The sequence below is a fragment of the Macaca mulatta genome, chromosome 3, assembly GCF_049350105.2.
Source record: "Macaca mulatta isolate MMU2019108-1 chromosome 3, T2T-MMU8v2.0, whole genome shotgun sequence".
Classification (NCBI taxonomy): Eukaryota; Metazoa; Chordata; class Mammalia; order Primates; family Cercopithecidae; genus Macaca; species Macaca mulatta.
In genome coordinates this window covers 6,120,613-6,136,959 of record NC_133408.1, presented here as the reverse complement: position 1 = coordinate 6,136,959, position 16,347 = coordinate 6,120,613, and the positions used below count along the sequence as shown (strand labels likewise).

The window sequence follows — 16,347 nt, the reverse complement described above, 5'->3', positions numbered from 1 at the left end:
TATTCGATATGTTTGCAGGCACAACCCTTAGCTAAATCACAAAACACGGATTATTTTATAAATCTTTCCACCATTTCTGGAAAGAAGTACTCCTTGGCTTTGTTATCCTCTCCTCCCTCGTTAGTTAAAGGTTTAACTTTGAATTTAGGCTTAACTTCTCTCTGCTTCCTATATTGCTTTTGAGGTTTATTGACCAGAACATGTGACTTGCACAGGAGCCAGAATCATCCCAAAGGTTAGTAGAGACTGGAGAAATATGAGGACCAGATATTTATACCAGTTTAGTTGCAAAGAGACACTGCCTTATTCATCTTGTGTTCCCATTTCTGTTTGTCTTAAGATATTTTTTAATTTCCCTTTTAATTTCTTCTCTGATCCATTTTCATTTCTTCTCTGATCCATTGGTTGTTCAGGAACATGTTGTTAAATGTCTACATATTTGTAGATTTCCTGAAATTACTCCTGTGATTAATTTCTAGTTTCATACCCTCATGGTGGGGATCTTCTCTTTGCCTCCTTTGTGGTGTCTTCAGATCCTGTTTGCCCATTTGTAATGGTTCAGCTGGCTTCACCACAAAGGAAAACTACCTTTTCCATCTTCCCTTGCTACCTCTTGTGCTAAGCTGCTGCCATACTGTTGTCCTAATGACCATACCCTCCAGGATGCAGAGGTGGTTTTATCTTTTAGGAACCATCAGGGCCATGGATGTGGCATGCCATCCACCTCTGTGAGTAAGCGTACCACACCTGTCAGCATGCACAGCGTGTCTGTGTAGAGGCGCACGTCCTCTTCGTCCTCCAGCTGAGAGGATTCTGTATCCAGTTTACTCCCCGCAGCATCCTGATGATGACAAAAAGACCTGGAAGTGTTTCCGAGACAGTTCATAAGTCTCTGAGAGCAGGTCCTGGTTAAACGAACCATGGAGCTGCCGTGCTGAGAACAGCACTGCCCACGGGAAAGCGGACGGGTCTGTGCGCTTGTGAAGGGAACAGGTCGCCGACGCTAAAGGGGAGCACGGGCTCCAGGGAGGATTCCTGAGTATTCCCATTCGTGTATTCTCTCTGAATTCGTGTATTCTCTGAATTGAGAGAATACACGAATTTGCATACACAGGGTGTCTGCAAAGTTGGGAACCAGGACACACCTACTTTTAAACTGTCAGTTACATTTTCAAATGCTATATTCAATGTGTTTTCAGGCGAATACCTAAGTAATGAGTATAATTATTAAATTGAAAAAAAGGAACAAAATGCAGAGTGTCCAAAAATCTAGAAACAGTGGAAAAAATAGTCTATTTATAGCACGTTTTCATGTGAGCAATTGGACACTTGCTTTAAATTTAGGTATCTGGAAATTGACAAAAAACAAAACAAAACAAAACAAAAACATTAAGTTAATTGTTTGAAAAGTGTCACCACATTGGCCAGGCTGGTCTCAAACTCCTGACCTCAGGAGATCCACCCGCTTTGGCCTCACAAACTGCTGGAATTACAGGCCTGAGCCACCGTGCCCAGCTGAGTATTTTTAAAAAGGGAAAAGAAACTGTAGGCTATTTGAGTGTTAACTGCTAAGAAGAATAAAATAAAACAGGAAGTGGGGCTGGGTGGTACTGAGGTGGGCTGGAGTGTTGAGATGAGATGGGGTCGGCAAGGAGAAAGATCTGAAGGAGGGAGCCAGCCTTCAGGATTGGTGTGAGCACTCACGGGAGAGCTCTGTGTTTTCACCTACTGGGGATGGAGGACTGTGGTCACCAAGAAACCCAGACCACATCCAGCTCGGCCCTGACAGCTTGCTCTGATGTCACAGCACCTCTCTGTGCCCAGTTTTCTCCAGCAGGCCCTTCCAGCACCAGTGCTGTTTGCCCTGGTCATGATAGCTTTTATCTTTAATTAATTCATTGACAGCATGTGTTGATATACATATACATTGTGGAATGGCCCAATCAAGCCACTTAACATGCATCACCTCACATATTTAACGTTTTTATGTGATGAAAACACTTAAAATGTACTCTAATGGTGATTTTTGTGTATACAATGCAGTAGTTCCGCCTCCTTATCTGTGGTTTTGCTTTCTGTGATTTCACTTACCTTTGGCCATTCACAGTGCAAATATACTAAACGGAAAACCCCAGAAAAAAGCAATTTATATGTTTTAAATTGTGTGCCATTTTGATTAGTGTGATGTAATCTCACACCTTCTCGTCTTTTCCTGCCTTATCCCATGGGAGACGTGAATCTTCCCTTTGTCCAGCATCTCGGTGCTGTACGCACTCCCTGCCTGTTAGTCACTTAGGAGCCAGCCTGGTCATCAGATTGACTGTCACAGTATCTGTGTTCAAGTCACCTTTATTTTACTGAATAATGGCTCCACAGAGCAAGAGTAGAGGTGCTGGCAACTTGGATATGCCAAAGAGAAGCCGGAAAGTGCTTGCTTGCTTGCTTGCTTCCTTTTTTTTTTTTTTTTTTTTTTTTTGAGATGAAGTCATGCTCCGTCACCCAAGCTGGAGTGCAGTCACGCCATCTTGGCTCACTGCAACCTCCGCCTCCCAAGTTCGAGTGATTCTCCTGCCTCAGCCTCCCAAGTAGCTGGGATTACAGGTGCTCACCACCATGCGTGGCTCATTGTATTTTTAGCAGAGACAGGGTGTTGCCATGTTGGCCAGGCTGGTCAACTCCTGAGCTCAGGTGATCTGCCCATCTCAGCCTCCTAAAGTGTGGGATTACAGGCATGAACCACCACGCCCAGCTGGAAAGTACTTTCTTTAAGTGAAAAGGTGAAAGCTCTCAATTTCATAAGGAAAGAAAAAAATCATTTGCTGAATTTGCTAAGAACTTCAAGAAATACAGTAAGATATTTTGCGAGAGACCACATTCATGTAACTTTATTAGAGTTTGTTGTTAATCTCTTGCTCCAACTAATTTATAAATTAAACTGTATTGTTAATTGTTGTTAATCTCTTACTTTGCCTAATTTGTAAATTAAACTTTATTACAGGTATGTCTGTATAGGAAAAAAATAATAATAATATAGGTAGAGCATCCCAAATCTGAAAACACACAACCTGAAATGCTTCAAAATCTAAAACTTTTTGAGCAGCAACATGATACTCCAAGGAAATATTCATCGGAGAGTTTTGGATTTGGGATTTTCAGATTTGGGATGTTCAACTGGTAAGCATAATGCAAACATTCCAAGATCCAAAAAAATTTGAAACACTGCTGGTCCCAAGCATTTTGGAGAAGGGATACCCAACTGGTATATATAGGGTTCTGTACTATTTGTGGCTTCATGCATCCACCTGGTATCTTGGAATGTACCCTTTGTGAATGACAGGAAGACCACTGTATATTGTTATTAACTGTAGTCACTATGATGTGCAATAGATCTGTTGAACTTATTCCTCCTATGTAGCTGAAACTTTGTACATTTCCACCAACATCTTCCCAAACCCTGAACCTCTGGCCTCTGGTAAGACCATCCTCCTCTCACCATCCTACTCTCTGCTTCTATGAGTTCAACTTGTTTAGATTCCACATGTAGGTGAGAACACGTGGTGTTTGTCTTTCTGTGGGTGTGTTATTTCTCTTAGCATAATGTCCTCCACATTCATCTACGTTGTCACAAATGGCAGGATTTCCTTCTCTTTTAGGCTGAATAGTATTCTATCGTGCACTCTATTATACCACATTTTCCTTATTCATTCATTCATCGATGGGCACGTAGGTTGATTCCGTATTTGGCTATTGTGAATAATGCTACAGTGAACCTGGGAGTGCAGATCTCTGTTTGACATACTGATTTCATATCCTTTGGATGTATGCTCAGATGTGAGATTGCTGAATCATATATTCTACTTTTAATTATTTGAGGAATCTCCATACTGTTTTTCCATAATGGTTATACTAACCTATGTTCCCACCAATAGCGTATAGGGTTTTCTTTGCTCCACATCTTCACCAACACTCATTATCTTTCCTGTTATTAGTAATAGCCATTCTAACAGGTGTGAGCTGGTATCTCATCATGCATTTGCATTGCCCTGATTGTCAGTAATATTGAACATGTTTTCATATACATTTTAGTTATTTGTATGTCTTATTTGGAAAAATCTTTATTCAAGTTCTTTACCCATTTTTCAATCAGGTTTTTTATTTGTTTTCTTGTTATTGGTTTTTTGGGTTCCTTGTATGTTTTGAATATTAATCACTTACCAGATTTACACTTTGCAAATATTCTCCCCCATTTTGTAGGTTGTCTCTTCACTCCGTTGATTGTTTCCTTTGCTGTGCAGAAACTTTTTGGTTTGATGTAATTCCCATTGCCAATTTTTGCTTGTGTTGCCTGTATTTTTAGGGCATATTCCCCAAATCATTGCCCAAACCAACATCATGGAGGTTTTCCCTTATATTTTATCTAGTAATTTCATATTTTCAGGTCTTATGTTTAAATCGTTAATTTATTTTGAGTTGACTTTTTTATGTGGTGTGAGATGAGGATCTAATTTCATTCTTCTGCATATGGAGATCCAGTTTTCCCAATACCATTTATTGAAGGGACTGTCCTTTCTCCATTAACTTGAGTTAATATTATGATGTTAACTGTGGGCTTTTCATATGTGGTCTTTATTGTGTTAAGGAACATTATCATGAAAGGATTTCAATTTTGTCAAATTCTTTTCTTGCTTCTACTTTCTGTCTAAACCATATGACATTATCATACAGCTTTTGTCCATTCTGTTGATGTGGTATATCACATTATTGATTTGTGTATGTTGAATCATCCTTGCATCTGTCCTTGCAAGGATAGGTCCCTCTTGGTCATGGTGATTTAGTTTGGATATTTGGCCCTGCCCAAATCTCATTTGGAATTGTAATCCCCAATGCTGGAGGTGGAGCCTGGAGGGGGAGGTATTTGGATCATGAGGGTGCATCCTTTACAGCTTGGTGCTGCCTTTGTGATAGTGAGTTCTTGTGAGATCTGGTAATTTAAAAGTGTGTGGCACCTCCCCCTGCCACTCTATCTCACTTGCTCCTACTTTCACCATGTGACATGCCTGCTCCCCTTCACCTTCCACCATGATTGTGAGTGTAAGCTTCCTGATGCCTCCCTAGAAGCTAAGCAGATGCCAGCACCAAGCTTTCTGTAAAGCCTGCAGGACCATGAGCCAATTAAACCTCTTTATAAATTACACAATCTTAGACATTTCTTTATAGCAATGCAAGAATGGACTAATACACATGGTGAATGATTTTTTTAATGTCTTGTCAAATTCAATTTGCTAGTATACATATTTTGTTGAGGAATTTGGCATCTATGTTATCCGGGATATTGACCTACACTTTTATTTTCCTGTAGTGCGCTTATCTGGCTTTGGTATCAGGGTAATACTGGCCTCATAAAGTGAGTTTGGAAGCATTCCCTCCTCTTCAGTTTTTTGGAAGAGTTTGAAATTGGTTGGTATTAGCTCTTTAATTGGTTGGTAAAATTCAGCCATGAAGCCATCTGGTCCTGGTTTTTTTTTTTTTTTTTTTTTTTTTTTTTTGATGAAGACTTTCTATTACTGACTTAGTCTCCTTACATTTATTGGTCTATTCCTTTTTTTGGTGTATAATTGTTCACAATAGTCTCTTATGATACTTCAGTGTTTCTGTGGTATCTGTGGTAATGTCTGCTCTTTCATTACTGATTTTATTTTGAGTCTTCTCTTTCTTTTTTTCTTAGTCTAGCTAAAGGTTTGTCAATTTTATCTCTTTTCAAAAAACCAAGTCTGTTTTTATGACCTTTTCTATTGTTTTTCTAGGCTCCATTTCATGTACTTCTGTTATGATTGTTGTCATTTTTTTCCTTCTAACTTGGGGCTTAGTTTGTTCTTCATATTCTAGTTTCTTGATGTATAACCTTAGGTTGTTTATGTGAGACCTTTTTTTAATGTACGCATTTATTACAATAAGCTCCTCTTAGAACTGTTTTGCGGTATCTCATAAGTTTTGATTTGATGTGTTTCTGGGGTTTTTTTTTTATTTTTTTGTCTCAAGATAGTTTTTAATCTCCCTTTTAATTTCTTCTTTGATCCATTGGCTGTTCAGAAGCCAATGTTGTTTGATTTCTATATATTTGTGAATTTTCTGAAATTACTTTCTGATCTAGCTTGAATCCATGTCCTCACCAAATCTCATGTTGAATTGTAATCCTCAGTGTTGGAAATGGGGCCTGGTGAAATGTGATTGGCTCCTGGGAGTGGATTTCTTATGAATGGTTTAGCACCATCTTCTTGGTACTGTTCTCATGATAATGAGTGAGTTCTCACGAGATCTGGTTGTTCAAAAATGTGTGGTACCTCCCTCTTCTCTCTCTTGCTTCTGCTCTGGCCATGTGATATGCCTGCCACCCCTTTTGCTTCTGCCATGATTATAAGTTTCCTGGGGCCTCCCCAGAAGCTGAGAAGATGCTAGCATTATACTTCCTGTACAGCCTGTGGAACTGTGAGCCAATTAAAACCCTTTTCTTTCTAAATTACCCAGTCTCAGATATTTCTTTATAGCAGTGCAAGAATGGACTAATACAGAACATTGGTACATAGGAGTGGAGCATCGCTATAAAGATATATGAAAATGAGGAAGCAACTTTGGAACTGGGAAACAGGCAGAGATTGGAAAACTTTGGAGGCTCAGAAGACAAGAAGATGAGCAAAAGTTTGGAACTTCCTAGAGACTAGTTGAATGGTTGTGACCAAAATGCTGATAATGAGGTGGATGGTGAAGGCCAGGTTGAAGAAGTCTCAGATGGAAATGAGGAACTTATTGGGAAATAGAGCAAAGGTCACTTTTATTATGCCTTAGCAAAGAGCTTGGCTGCATTGTGCCCCTAACCTAGGGATCTGTGGAACTCTGAACTTGAGACTGATGATTTAGGGTATCTGATGGAATAAATTTCTAAGCAGCAAAGCATTTAAGATATGGCCTGGCTGCTTCTAGTAACCTGTGCTCATAAGTGTAAGCAAAGAAGTGACCTAAAGTTGGAATTTATATTTAAAGGGGAAGCAGAGCATAAAAGTTCAGAAAATGTGCAGCCTGGCCATGTGGTAAAAGAGAAAAGCCTATTTTCACAGGAGGAATTCAAGCAGGCTGCAGAAATTTGCATAAGTAAAAAGAAACCTAGTGCTATTAGCCAAGACAATGGGAAAAAGGCCCCAAAGGCATTTCAAAGACCTTTGCAGCAGCCTCTCTTTTCACACAGGCCCAGAAGTTTAAGAATACAGCATGGGCTGGGCGCGGTGGCTCAAGCCTGTAATCCCAGCACTTTGGGAGGCCGAGACGTGTGGATCACGAGGTCAGGAGATTGAGACCATCCTGGCTAACCCGGTGAAACCCCGTCTCTACTAAAAAATACAAAAAACTAGCCGGGCGCTGTGACGGGCGCCTGTAGTCCCAGCTACTCGGGAGGCTGAGGCAGGAGAATGGCATGAACCCAGGAGACGGAGCTTGCAGTGAGCTGAGATCGGGCCACTGCACTCCAGCCTGGGCGACAGAGCGAGACTGTGTCTCAAAAAAAAAAAAAAAAAAGAATACAGCATGGTTTCATGGGTCAGACCCAGGGCCCCACTAACCTGCTGTTCCCTGCATCTCAGCAGCTCTTGTTTCAGCCATAGCTCAAAGGGGCCCAGGTACGGCTGAAGCGGCTGCTTCAGAGGGTTCAAGCCATAAGCCTGGGGGGCGTTCACATGATATTAAGGCTGCAGGTGCACAGAATGCAAGAGTTAATCCTTGGGAGCCTCCACCTAGATTTCAGAGAATATATGGGAAATCCTGAGTGCTCAAGCAGAAGCCGCTGCAGGGGCAGAACCTCTACTAGAATGGTGCAAAGGGGAAATGTGGGGTTTGAGCCCCCACACTAGTTCCCACTGGAGCACTGCCTAGTGGAGCTGTGGGAAGAGGGCCACCACCCTCCAGACCCCAGAGTGGCAGATCCTGGCAGCTTGCACCCTCAGCATGGAAAAGCCACAGAAACCTAATGCCAGTTTGTGAGAGCAGCCTCAGGGACTGAGCCTTGCAAAGCCACTGGGGTGGGACTAGTTGCCCAAGGCCTTGAGAGTCCACCCGTCACACCAGTGTACCCTGGATGTGAGACATGGAGTAAAAGGAGATTGTTTTGGAGCTTTAAGATTTAATAACTGCCCTGCTGGGTTTTGGACTCGTGTGGGGCCTGTAGCCTCTTTCTTTTGGCTGATTTTTCCCTTTTAAGATGGGAATATTTTACCCAATGCTTGTACCTCCATTGTGTCTTGGAAGTAAATAACTTATTTTTGATTTTTACAGGCTTGTAGGTGGAAGAGATTTGCCTTATCTCAGATGAGACTTGGGATTTTGGACTTTTGAGTTAATGCTGGAATGATTTTGGACTTTGGGGGACTATTGAGAAGGCATAATTGTTTTTTGCAATGTGAGAAGGACAAGATGTTTAGGGAACCAGGGGCAAAATGATATGATTTGGATTTATGTCCCCAACAAATCTCATGTCAAATTTTAATCCCTGTTGTTGGAGGTGGGGCATGGTGGGAGGTGTTTGGATCATAAGAGTGGATGCCTCATGAATGGTTTAGCACCATCCCCTTGATGTAGTGCTCATGATAGTGAATTTTCATGAGATTCGGTTGTTTAAAAGTGTGTGGCACCTCCTTCCCACCCTCATTCTCTATTGCTCCTGCTCTGGCCATGCTCCCACTTTGCCTTCCACCATGATTTAAGTTTCCTGAGGCCTCCCCAGAAGCTAAGCAGATACTAGCACCATGCTTCCTGTACAACCTGCAGAACCATGAGCCAATTAAATCTCTTTTCTTTATAAATTACTCAGTCTCAGGTATTTCTTTATAGCAATGGGCTAACGGCCTAATGTACTCCTATTATTGATTTCTAGTTTCATGCCATGGTAGTAGGAAAAGATACTTGATGCTATTTCAATCTTCTTAAGTTTGTTAAGCTTTGTTTTGTGACCTAATATATGGTCTGTCCTGGAAGGCATTCCATGTGTGCTTGAGAATAATGGATATTTTGTTGCTGCTGAATGGAATGCTCTGTATATGTCTATTAGATGCATTTGGTGTAAAGAGCAATTCAAGTCTCCTATGCTGAGTGTTGATGTCCCATCAGTATTTATATGTTGAAACCTCATCACTCATCTGATAGTAGTAAGAGGTAGGGCCTTGTGGAAAGTAAGACATGAAGACTTATGAATGGGATTAGAGCCCCTATGAATGGTATTAACACCCTTATAAAAGAGATTGAAGGGGGCATGTTTGCCCCTTTCCACCATGTCAGGACACAGCAACAAGGTGCAATCTGTGAAAAATGGGCCCTCATCAGACATTGTATCTGCTAGCACCCTGACCTTGGATTTCCCGGCCTCTAGAAGTTTAAGAAATAGGCCAGGCATGGTGGCTCACATCTGTAATCCCAGCACTTTGGGAGGCTGAGGTGGGTAGATCACCTGAGGTCAGGAGTTCAAGACCAGCCTGGCCAACATGGCAAAACCCCATCTCTACTAAAAAGACAAAAATTAGCCAGATGTGGTGGTGCATGCCTGTAGTCCCAGCTACTTGGGAGGGTGAGGCAGGAGAATTGCTTGAACCTGAGAGGCAGAGGTTGCAGTGAGCCAAGATCATGCCACCACACTCCAGCCTAGGCAACAGAGTGAGACTCCATCTCAAAAACAACAAGAAGTTTAAGAAATAAATTTGTATTATTTACAAATTACCTAGCCTAAGGTATTTTTTTTTAAAACAGCCTGAACAGACTAAGACAAAATTTAATTTTTAAATAATTTTCTGCCTGGCTGATCTATTGTTGAAAATGGGATATTGACATCCACTAGTATTATTGTATTACAGTTTATCTCTGCCTTCAGATCTCTTAATTTTTGCATTTAGGTGCTCTGATGTTTGGTGCATATATATATATATATACACACACACACACACACAATTATGTCTTCTTGATGAATTCACTCCTTTATTATCGTATAATTACCATCTTTGCCTTTTTTCAAAATTTGACTTAAAGTCTGTTTAAACTGATGTAAATATAGCTATCCCTGCTCTCTTTTGGTTTCCATTTGCATGAAATATTTTTTCCATCCTTTCATTTTCAATCTATACATTTTTTAAAGGTGAAGTGAGTCTCCTATAGGCAACATATAGTTGGGTCTTGTTTTTGTGTTTGTTTTTAAATCCATCAAGCTAATCTATATCTTTTGAGAATTTAATTCATTTACATTTGAGGTAATTATTGATAGATAAGGCTTTACTGCTTCCATTTTGTTCATTGTTTCCTGGTTGTTTTGTAGATCCTTTTTTCCTTTCTTCCTGTCTTACTGTCTTTGTTTCTGATTATATGGTTTTCTATAGTGGTATACTTTGATTCTTTACTTGTGATCTTTTGTGTATAATCTACCATTTTGCTGACTATACTTCTTAGTTTAAGGTGCTAAGAGTACAGTAATTCATAAAATAGAGCCAAGTCTCTACTCAAACTTAAGGTGAGAGAGTGCTTTCTGAATTCCTTTCTGCAGACTTAGGATTTAAATCTGAAGTGAGCACAGCCCTGTGGGTTCTGTGGGTGATGATAGACAACTATTCTGGGATCTGAGTGGGATCAGTAGTGATGCAGTGAAAGATGTGTGGGGGCTGTTGGGACATGGGAGCCTCAGGGGTGTTCGGGGCCAGGTAGACTCCTCGCATTCCAGCCTCAGGTCCCTCAATCCTCCCAAATTGCTGACAACTGTGAAATAAGGATGCTGATGCCAGGATCTGACATCATAGCATCCTGGGCAAAAAGCTCAGTTCCTCACACTCAAGTGAAGGAGAGTGGGTCAGCTGTGGTGGTCAGGTGTATGTGGTATAGAGTGTGTGTGTGTCTGTGTGTGATGTGTGTGTTGGGGGGGAATGTGTGTGGGAGTGATGTGGTGTGTGTGTGTGTACATGTACAGTGTGTGTGTGTCTATATGGTATGGTGTGCATATGTGTGTGGTGAGTACATGGTGTGTGTGTGAGATGTGCAGTATGTTGCATGATGTGTGTGAATGTGTGCTGTGTATGGTGTGGTGTGTGTGTGTGTGATACATCATGTGGTGTGTGTGTATGCATGTGTGGTGTGTGTGTCAGTGTGTTGAGTATGTGAGGTGTTGTATGCTATGTATGGTGTGTGTGTGTTTATAGTGTCTGTGGCATGTTGTGTGATGTGTGTGTGTTTAAGGTGTCTAAGGCTGTGTAGATGCGGATGCTTTATAGATGCTCCACAGAGGGCTGTCTTTGCTCACCAGCTCTCTTAGACCCCTGTAATCTTTCTTTTATTGTACTGCAAATTACATTGCCCACCAAGAACGTCACAATGGGCAGCCATGGGCAGTGATTCCCAGCCCTTTTGAAATTTTTACGCTACTCAGTATCCCTCTCTCTCTTTGCTTATTTGTCACTTTAAAATAAAATCAGATTCAGTGAGCTTTGTGTCTTTAGGGGAATTCTCAGTGAAGTCTGGAAACCCTTCCCCTCAGGTTTTCCCACTGCTGCTTGGAGTTTCTGGTATGAAGTGCTGGTGCTCTCCACCAAGCAGCAGGTGCATCTGCAAATTACTGTGGGATGTTAACAGCTATATACTTTCTTATTCATTACAGCCCCAGTCCCCAAAAGGCAAAAATGTGACCACTGGACTCCCTGCCCATCTGACACCTATGCCTACAGGTTACTCAGTGGAGGTGGCATAAACAAGTACGCCAAAATCTGCTTTGAGGATGACCTGTAAGTACCAGTGTTTAGAAGGAAAATAAAGCTATCCTACTGATTCTTCCACCTTCCCTGAGGCTGACCAAGCAGCAGTTCTGCCCATAGGAGAGAACCATATGTCGTTGGTCTCAGGCAAAAGGCTAAGAGCATCCAAGTGGAAATGAGAAAGCTCTGCTGTATTCACCAGGGAAGGAGCTGATTGTCTCTAATGGCTGTATGTGTCCGGTGTTGAATGTTTTACTGTTTCATTTGACTGCAGTTATACTTAGGATTTAAATCTGAAGTGAGCACAGCCCTGAGGGTTCTGTGGGTGATGATAGACAACTACTCTGGGATCTGAGTAGGGATCAGTAGTGATGCAGTGAAAGGCATGTGGGGGACGTAGGGACATGGGAGCCTCAAGTTAGACTACTTTACTTTGAATATGTGGCAAAGTCCTTCAAAGTCATGGGAATATGAAAATTCAGCTGATAGTTTCTTAGTTTTATTTTATGATCCTCACCCTCCTGGATTAAAGCAGGTGTTGTTTCTGTTTGCAGTCCATATTTCACACTTCTTCAATATTTTGGGAAAATCCATATAGGATTGATACTATTTCTTCGTTAAATATTTGGTGTGATTTCCCAACAAAGTCATCCTGCCTGGAAGGGTTTATTTTGAGGTTTTTAACTGCAAATTTAATTGATGTAATAAGTACAGCACTACTTAAGTTATCTGTTTCTTCTTGAGTGGCCCTTTTTTTTTTTTTCTTTTTTTTGTGCTTCCTTGATTTATAGCAAAGCCGAGTCTGTCTTTGTTCAGACTGAAATCAGCCATTTCTCTAAAAGGACAGTTCCTTAATGGGATATGGTATTTAGAAACTGAGACCTAGACACCCATGGCCACTTTTAGTGGACAGAACCAAGCAATGCATTTGTTTCTAAATCATAAATTTACATTAGCATTTACAATTCAAATTCAACAGTGCAGGAGTCTTACCCCCTTAAGTTCTTTGATTTTACATTTTAACTCTTCCTTTACACTGAGAATCTTGGTTCCTAGTACTATTAACCTTTGCCTTCAAATTACAATACCAGGACTACTAACAATACAACTACTGAGCGAAGTTAAAACATGTTGTTTGCAGTTCCTTACAGGTTTAAAAATATTTTATTAAGGGTATAAAAAGTCAGATGTCTATATTAATCAAGGCTCTCCAGAGAGACAGAGCCAATGGCGGTGGGAGGTAGGAAGAGAAAGGAAAGAGTGGATTTATTTATTAGGGAAATTGGCTTATGCAATTATGGAGGCCAAGAGGTCCCATGACAGGCCATCTGCAATTTGGAGACCCTGGGATGCTGGTAACATGGCTGAGTCCAAGTACCAAAGCCTCAGAACCAGAGAGGCAGATGGTGTAATTCTCAGTTTGAAAATCAATAGGAGATGGGGGTTCTGCTGGTGTCAGTCTTGGAGTCTAAAGGCTGGAGAGCCTGGAGTTCTCATGTTCAAAGTAGGAGAAGTAGAAGGGTGTCCCAGCTCCAGCAGACAGAGAGAGAGAGACAAAAGGGGATTGAAGTTGTCTTTTTTTTTTTTTTTTTTGAAACAGAGTCTCTCTCTGTCACCAGGCTGGAGTACAGTGGCGCCATCTCGGCTCACTGCAACCTCTGCCTCCCAGGTTCAAGCAGTTCTCCTGCTTCAGCCTCCCGAGTAGCTGGGACTACAGGTGTGCACCACCATGCCCAGCTAATTTTTGTATTTTTAGTAGAGACAGAGTTTCACCATGTTGGCCAGGATGGTCTTGATCTCTTGACCTTGTGATCCGCCTGCCTCAACCTCCCAAAGTGCTGGGATTACAGGTGTGAGCCACCATGCCCAGCCAAAGTTGTCCTTTTATAAGGAACCCACCCACTCCTGTGATAACAGCATTAATCCATTCAGGAGGGCAGAGTCGTCATGGCCTAATCACTTCCTAAATGTCCCAACTCTTAATATTGTTGCAATAGCAATGAAATTTCCACCTGACTTTGAGACATGTGACAAACATTCAACTCATAGCAATGGCCACAGTCATATGAAATAATTACTTTCCCTGTAGTTATTTTACATTGGATTAATTTCCATTTGCTTTCAATGCTAGGTTTTTCTCTTTTTCTTTGGGTTTCATTTAATTTTTGTATATATATTTATGTTGTTCAGAAATCAGCGTTATGTTTGAACATTACAGTTCCAAAAAAGGAGGCTCAGAGAAATCTTCCCTATATTCTCCACCTTTTCTCCCCACCTCCTGTTCCCATCTCCATTAATTTTTAAATTCGTTTTTGATTTATTCTTCCAGTATTTTTTAATGGCAAAAAATAAGCTATATATATATAATTAATACATATCTATGTATGTTTTGTATACATGTATATATGTGCATGTATACCTGTGAATATATGTATATGTGTGTATGAATATGTGCACATATATGTGTATATACACATGTATATACATATACACTCATATGTACACACACATACATATCCTTTCTTACATAAAAGGTGGTAAACTCTATACACAGTTTTGACTTTGGCTTTCTTCACTTAACAGTTAATAGAGGTTATTCCGTATCAGTACATAAGGCTTTTCCTCATTTCCTTTATTGATATGTGGTATTCCATAGCATGAATGTGTCATAGTTTATTCAACTAGTTCTGCACTGATAGGCATTTCTGATGTTTGATATATTTTGGTATTACCAATAATGCTGCAATGAATAACATGATGAATATATCATTTTGTAATAAATTATGATAATGTGAACACTTGTGTAACCACCATCCTGGCTAAGAAGTAGACTATCACTTATCTCTCCATAAGCCCTCTGTGTACCCCTTCCCAAATGCAACTTCCTCTTTCCTTCCTGCCCAATGGTAACCTGGATTTTTTTTATGTCGATTAATTTCCTCACTTTGCTTGGTAGTTTTACTGCCTAAGCATGCATTACAAAATACTGTTATTTAATTAAACATTTGTTTAATGTTGTCTGTTTTGGACTTTGTATAAATGGAATCGTAAACCAAATACTCTTTTGTGTCTGAGATTTATCCTTCTTGTTGGATGTAGCTATTGTTCTTAGATGTTCATTGCTGTCTCGTATTGCATTGCGTAAATATGTTACAGTTATCCACTCTATGGTTGAATGACATTTGAGTCTTCCCCAGTTTGGGGTTATTATGCCCAGTACTGTTTATGTCTCTTGGTGCACATGTACCTACATTTCTGTTGAGTGTTTTTTTGCAGAAGGATTCTCACAACTAGCCTCAAATTCGGTGATACTCTAGAAAAACTCCTAAGACCCAATAACATGTTACACTTATAGGTAAGGTTTATTACAGCAAAAGACACAGAGCAAACGCTGCTGCATGTTCTGCTGATGGTGAATTCTTCCAGTTTATGCTTCTCTGAAGTATCTTTATTTCACCTTCATTCCTGAAAAATAGCATGGTCTGCTGATGGTGAATCCTTCCAGTTTATGTTTCTTTGAAATATCTTTATTTCATCTTTGTTCCTGAAAAATACTTTTGCAGGCTGTGTTGGCCATTATTATATTTCAGCACATTCAAGGTACTATTCCACTGTCTTCTAGGTTCTATATTTTCCTTTTGAGAAGTCAGCTGACAGTCTTATTGTTGCTACTGTGAAAGTAACTGCCTGTTCCCCTCATCCCTGTAACCTTTGAGATTCCTTGTCTTTGGTTTTCAACATTTGTACCCCAGTGTGTCTTTTGTTGTTTTATCTTCTTTGGAGTTTTTTTGAGTTTCTTAAATATGTAGGTATTGAAGTCCTTCATCAAATTTAACAAATTATCTGCTCTTGTATCTTCTGCCCATTCACTTTCTCCTCTTCTTCTGAGATTCTTAATGAAACATATGTTAGACCTTATCACTACTATATTCTCTATAGCCTACAATCTATTTTGTATTTTCCATTTGTTTATCTCTCTTCTCTTTATCATGGTCAGAGATGTTTTCCAGTCACTGATTCTCTCTTCCACTGTGCCTAATCTGCTGTCAAACCCATTCATTCACTACTGATTTTAGGTTACTATATTATCTTAGTTTTAGAAATTTATTCTGGTTCTTTTTTAAATCAGCATGTCAGTTTTGGTACTTTTCAGTTCTGAAATTTTTAATTTTATCAACCATGTTTTTGAATACATTATAGTTAAAGTCTGAGTTGGATAACTCTAGCATTTCGTCTCTAATTTAAGCATTTAGACCTTATTTGGTCTGTAATGTATACAACCATTTAGAGTGCCTGTGAGTCTGTCACTGTTATCTACTGTTTTCTGCTGGTTCCATTGGCTCTTGTGTGCGTTGGCTTCTTTCCTCACGTGTCAGGTTTCATATGATCTTGTACCTGTTTTTTTAGAAAAATTGAGGCATGGGATGATATCTTCTTCTGAGGAATTATCTTTGCTTCTCCCAGGGACCTGGAACCTTTAGCAGAACAGGATGACCTGAATAAGTGTTAAAGATTTTCTGGGCCACCTAGTTGACTAAAAACTAGGCTGAAGTTTATACAAGCTCTGATTTATTTCTGGTTTGCT

At 40.3% G+C, this 16,347-nt stretch overlaps 1 protein-coding gene across 3 annotated transcripts in view; it reads left to right on the top strand.

Annotated features, from left to right (window-relative positions):
* Positions 1 to 16,347, top strand: part of FAM3B (FAM3 metabolism regulating signaling molecule B) — a 57,778-nt gene that overhangs the window by 18,703 nt on the left and 22,728 nt on the right. For all 3 annotated transcript variants that reach the window (XM_077995735.1, XM_015132848.3, XM_077995736.1), the window contains exon 3: positions 11,669 to 11,792. In XM_077995735.1, coding sequence (XP_077851861.1) covers positions 11,669 to 11,792 — 124 coding nt within the window. The remainder of the gene's footprint in view (positions 1 to 11,668; positions 11,793 to 16,347) is intronic.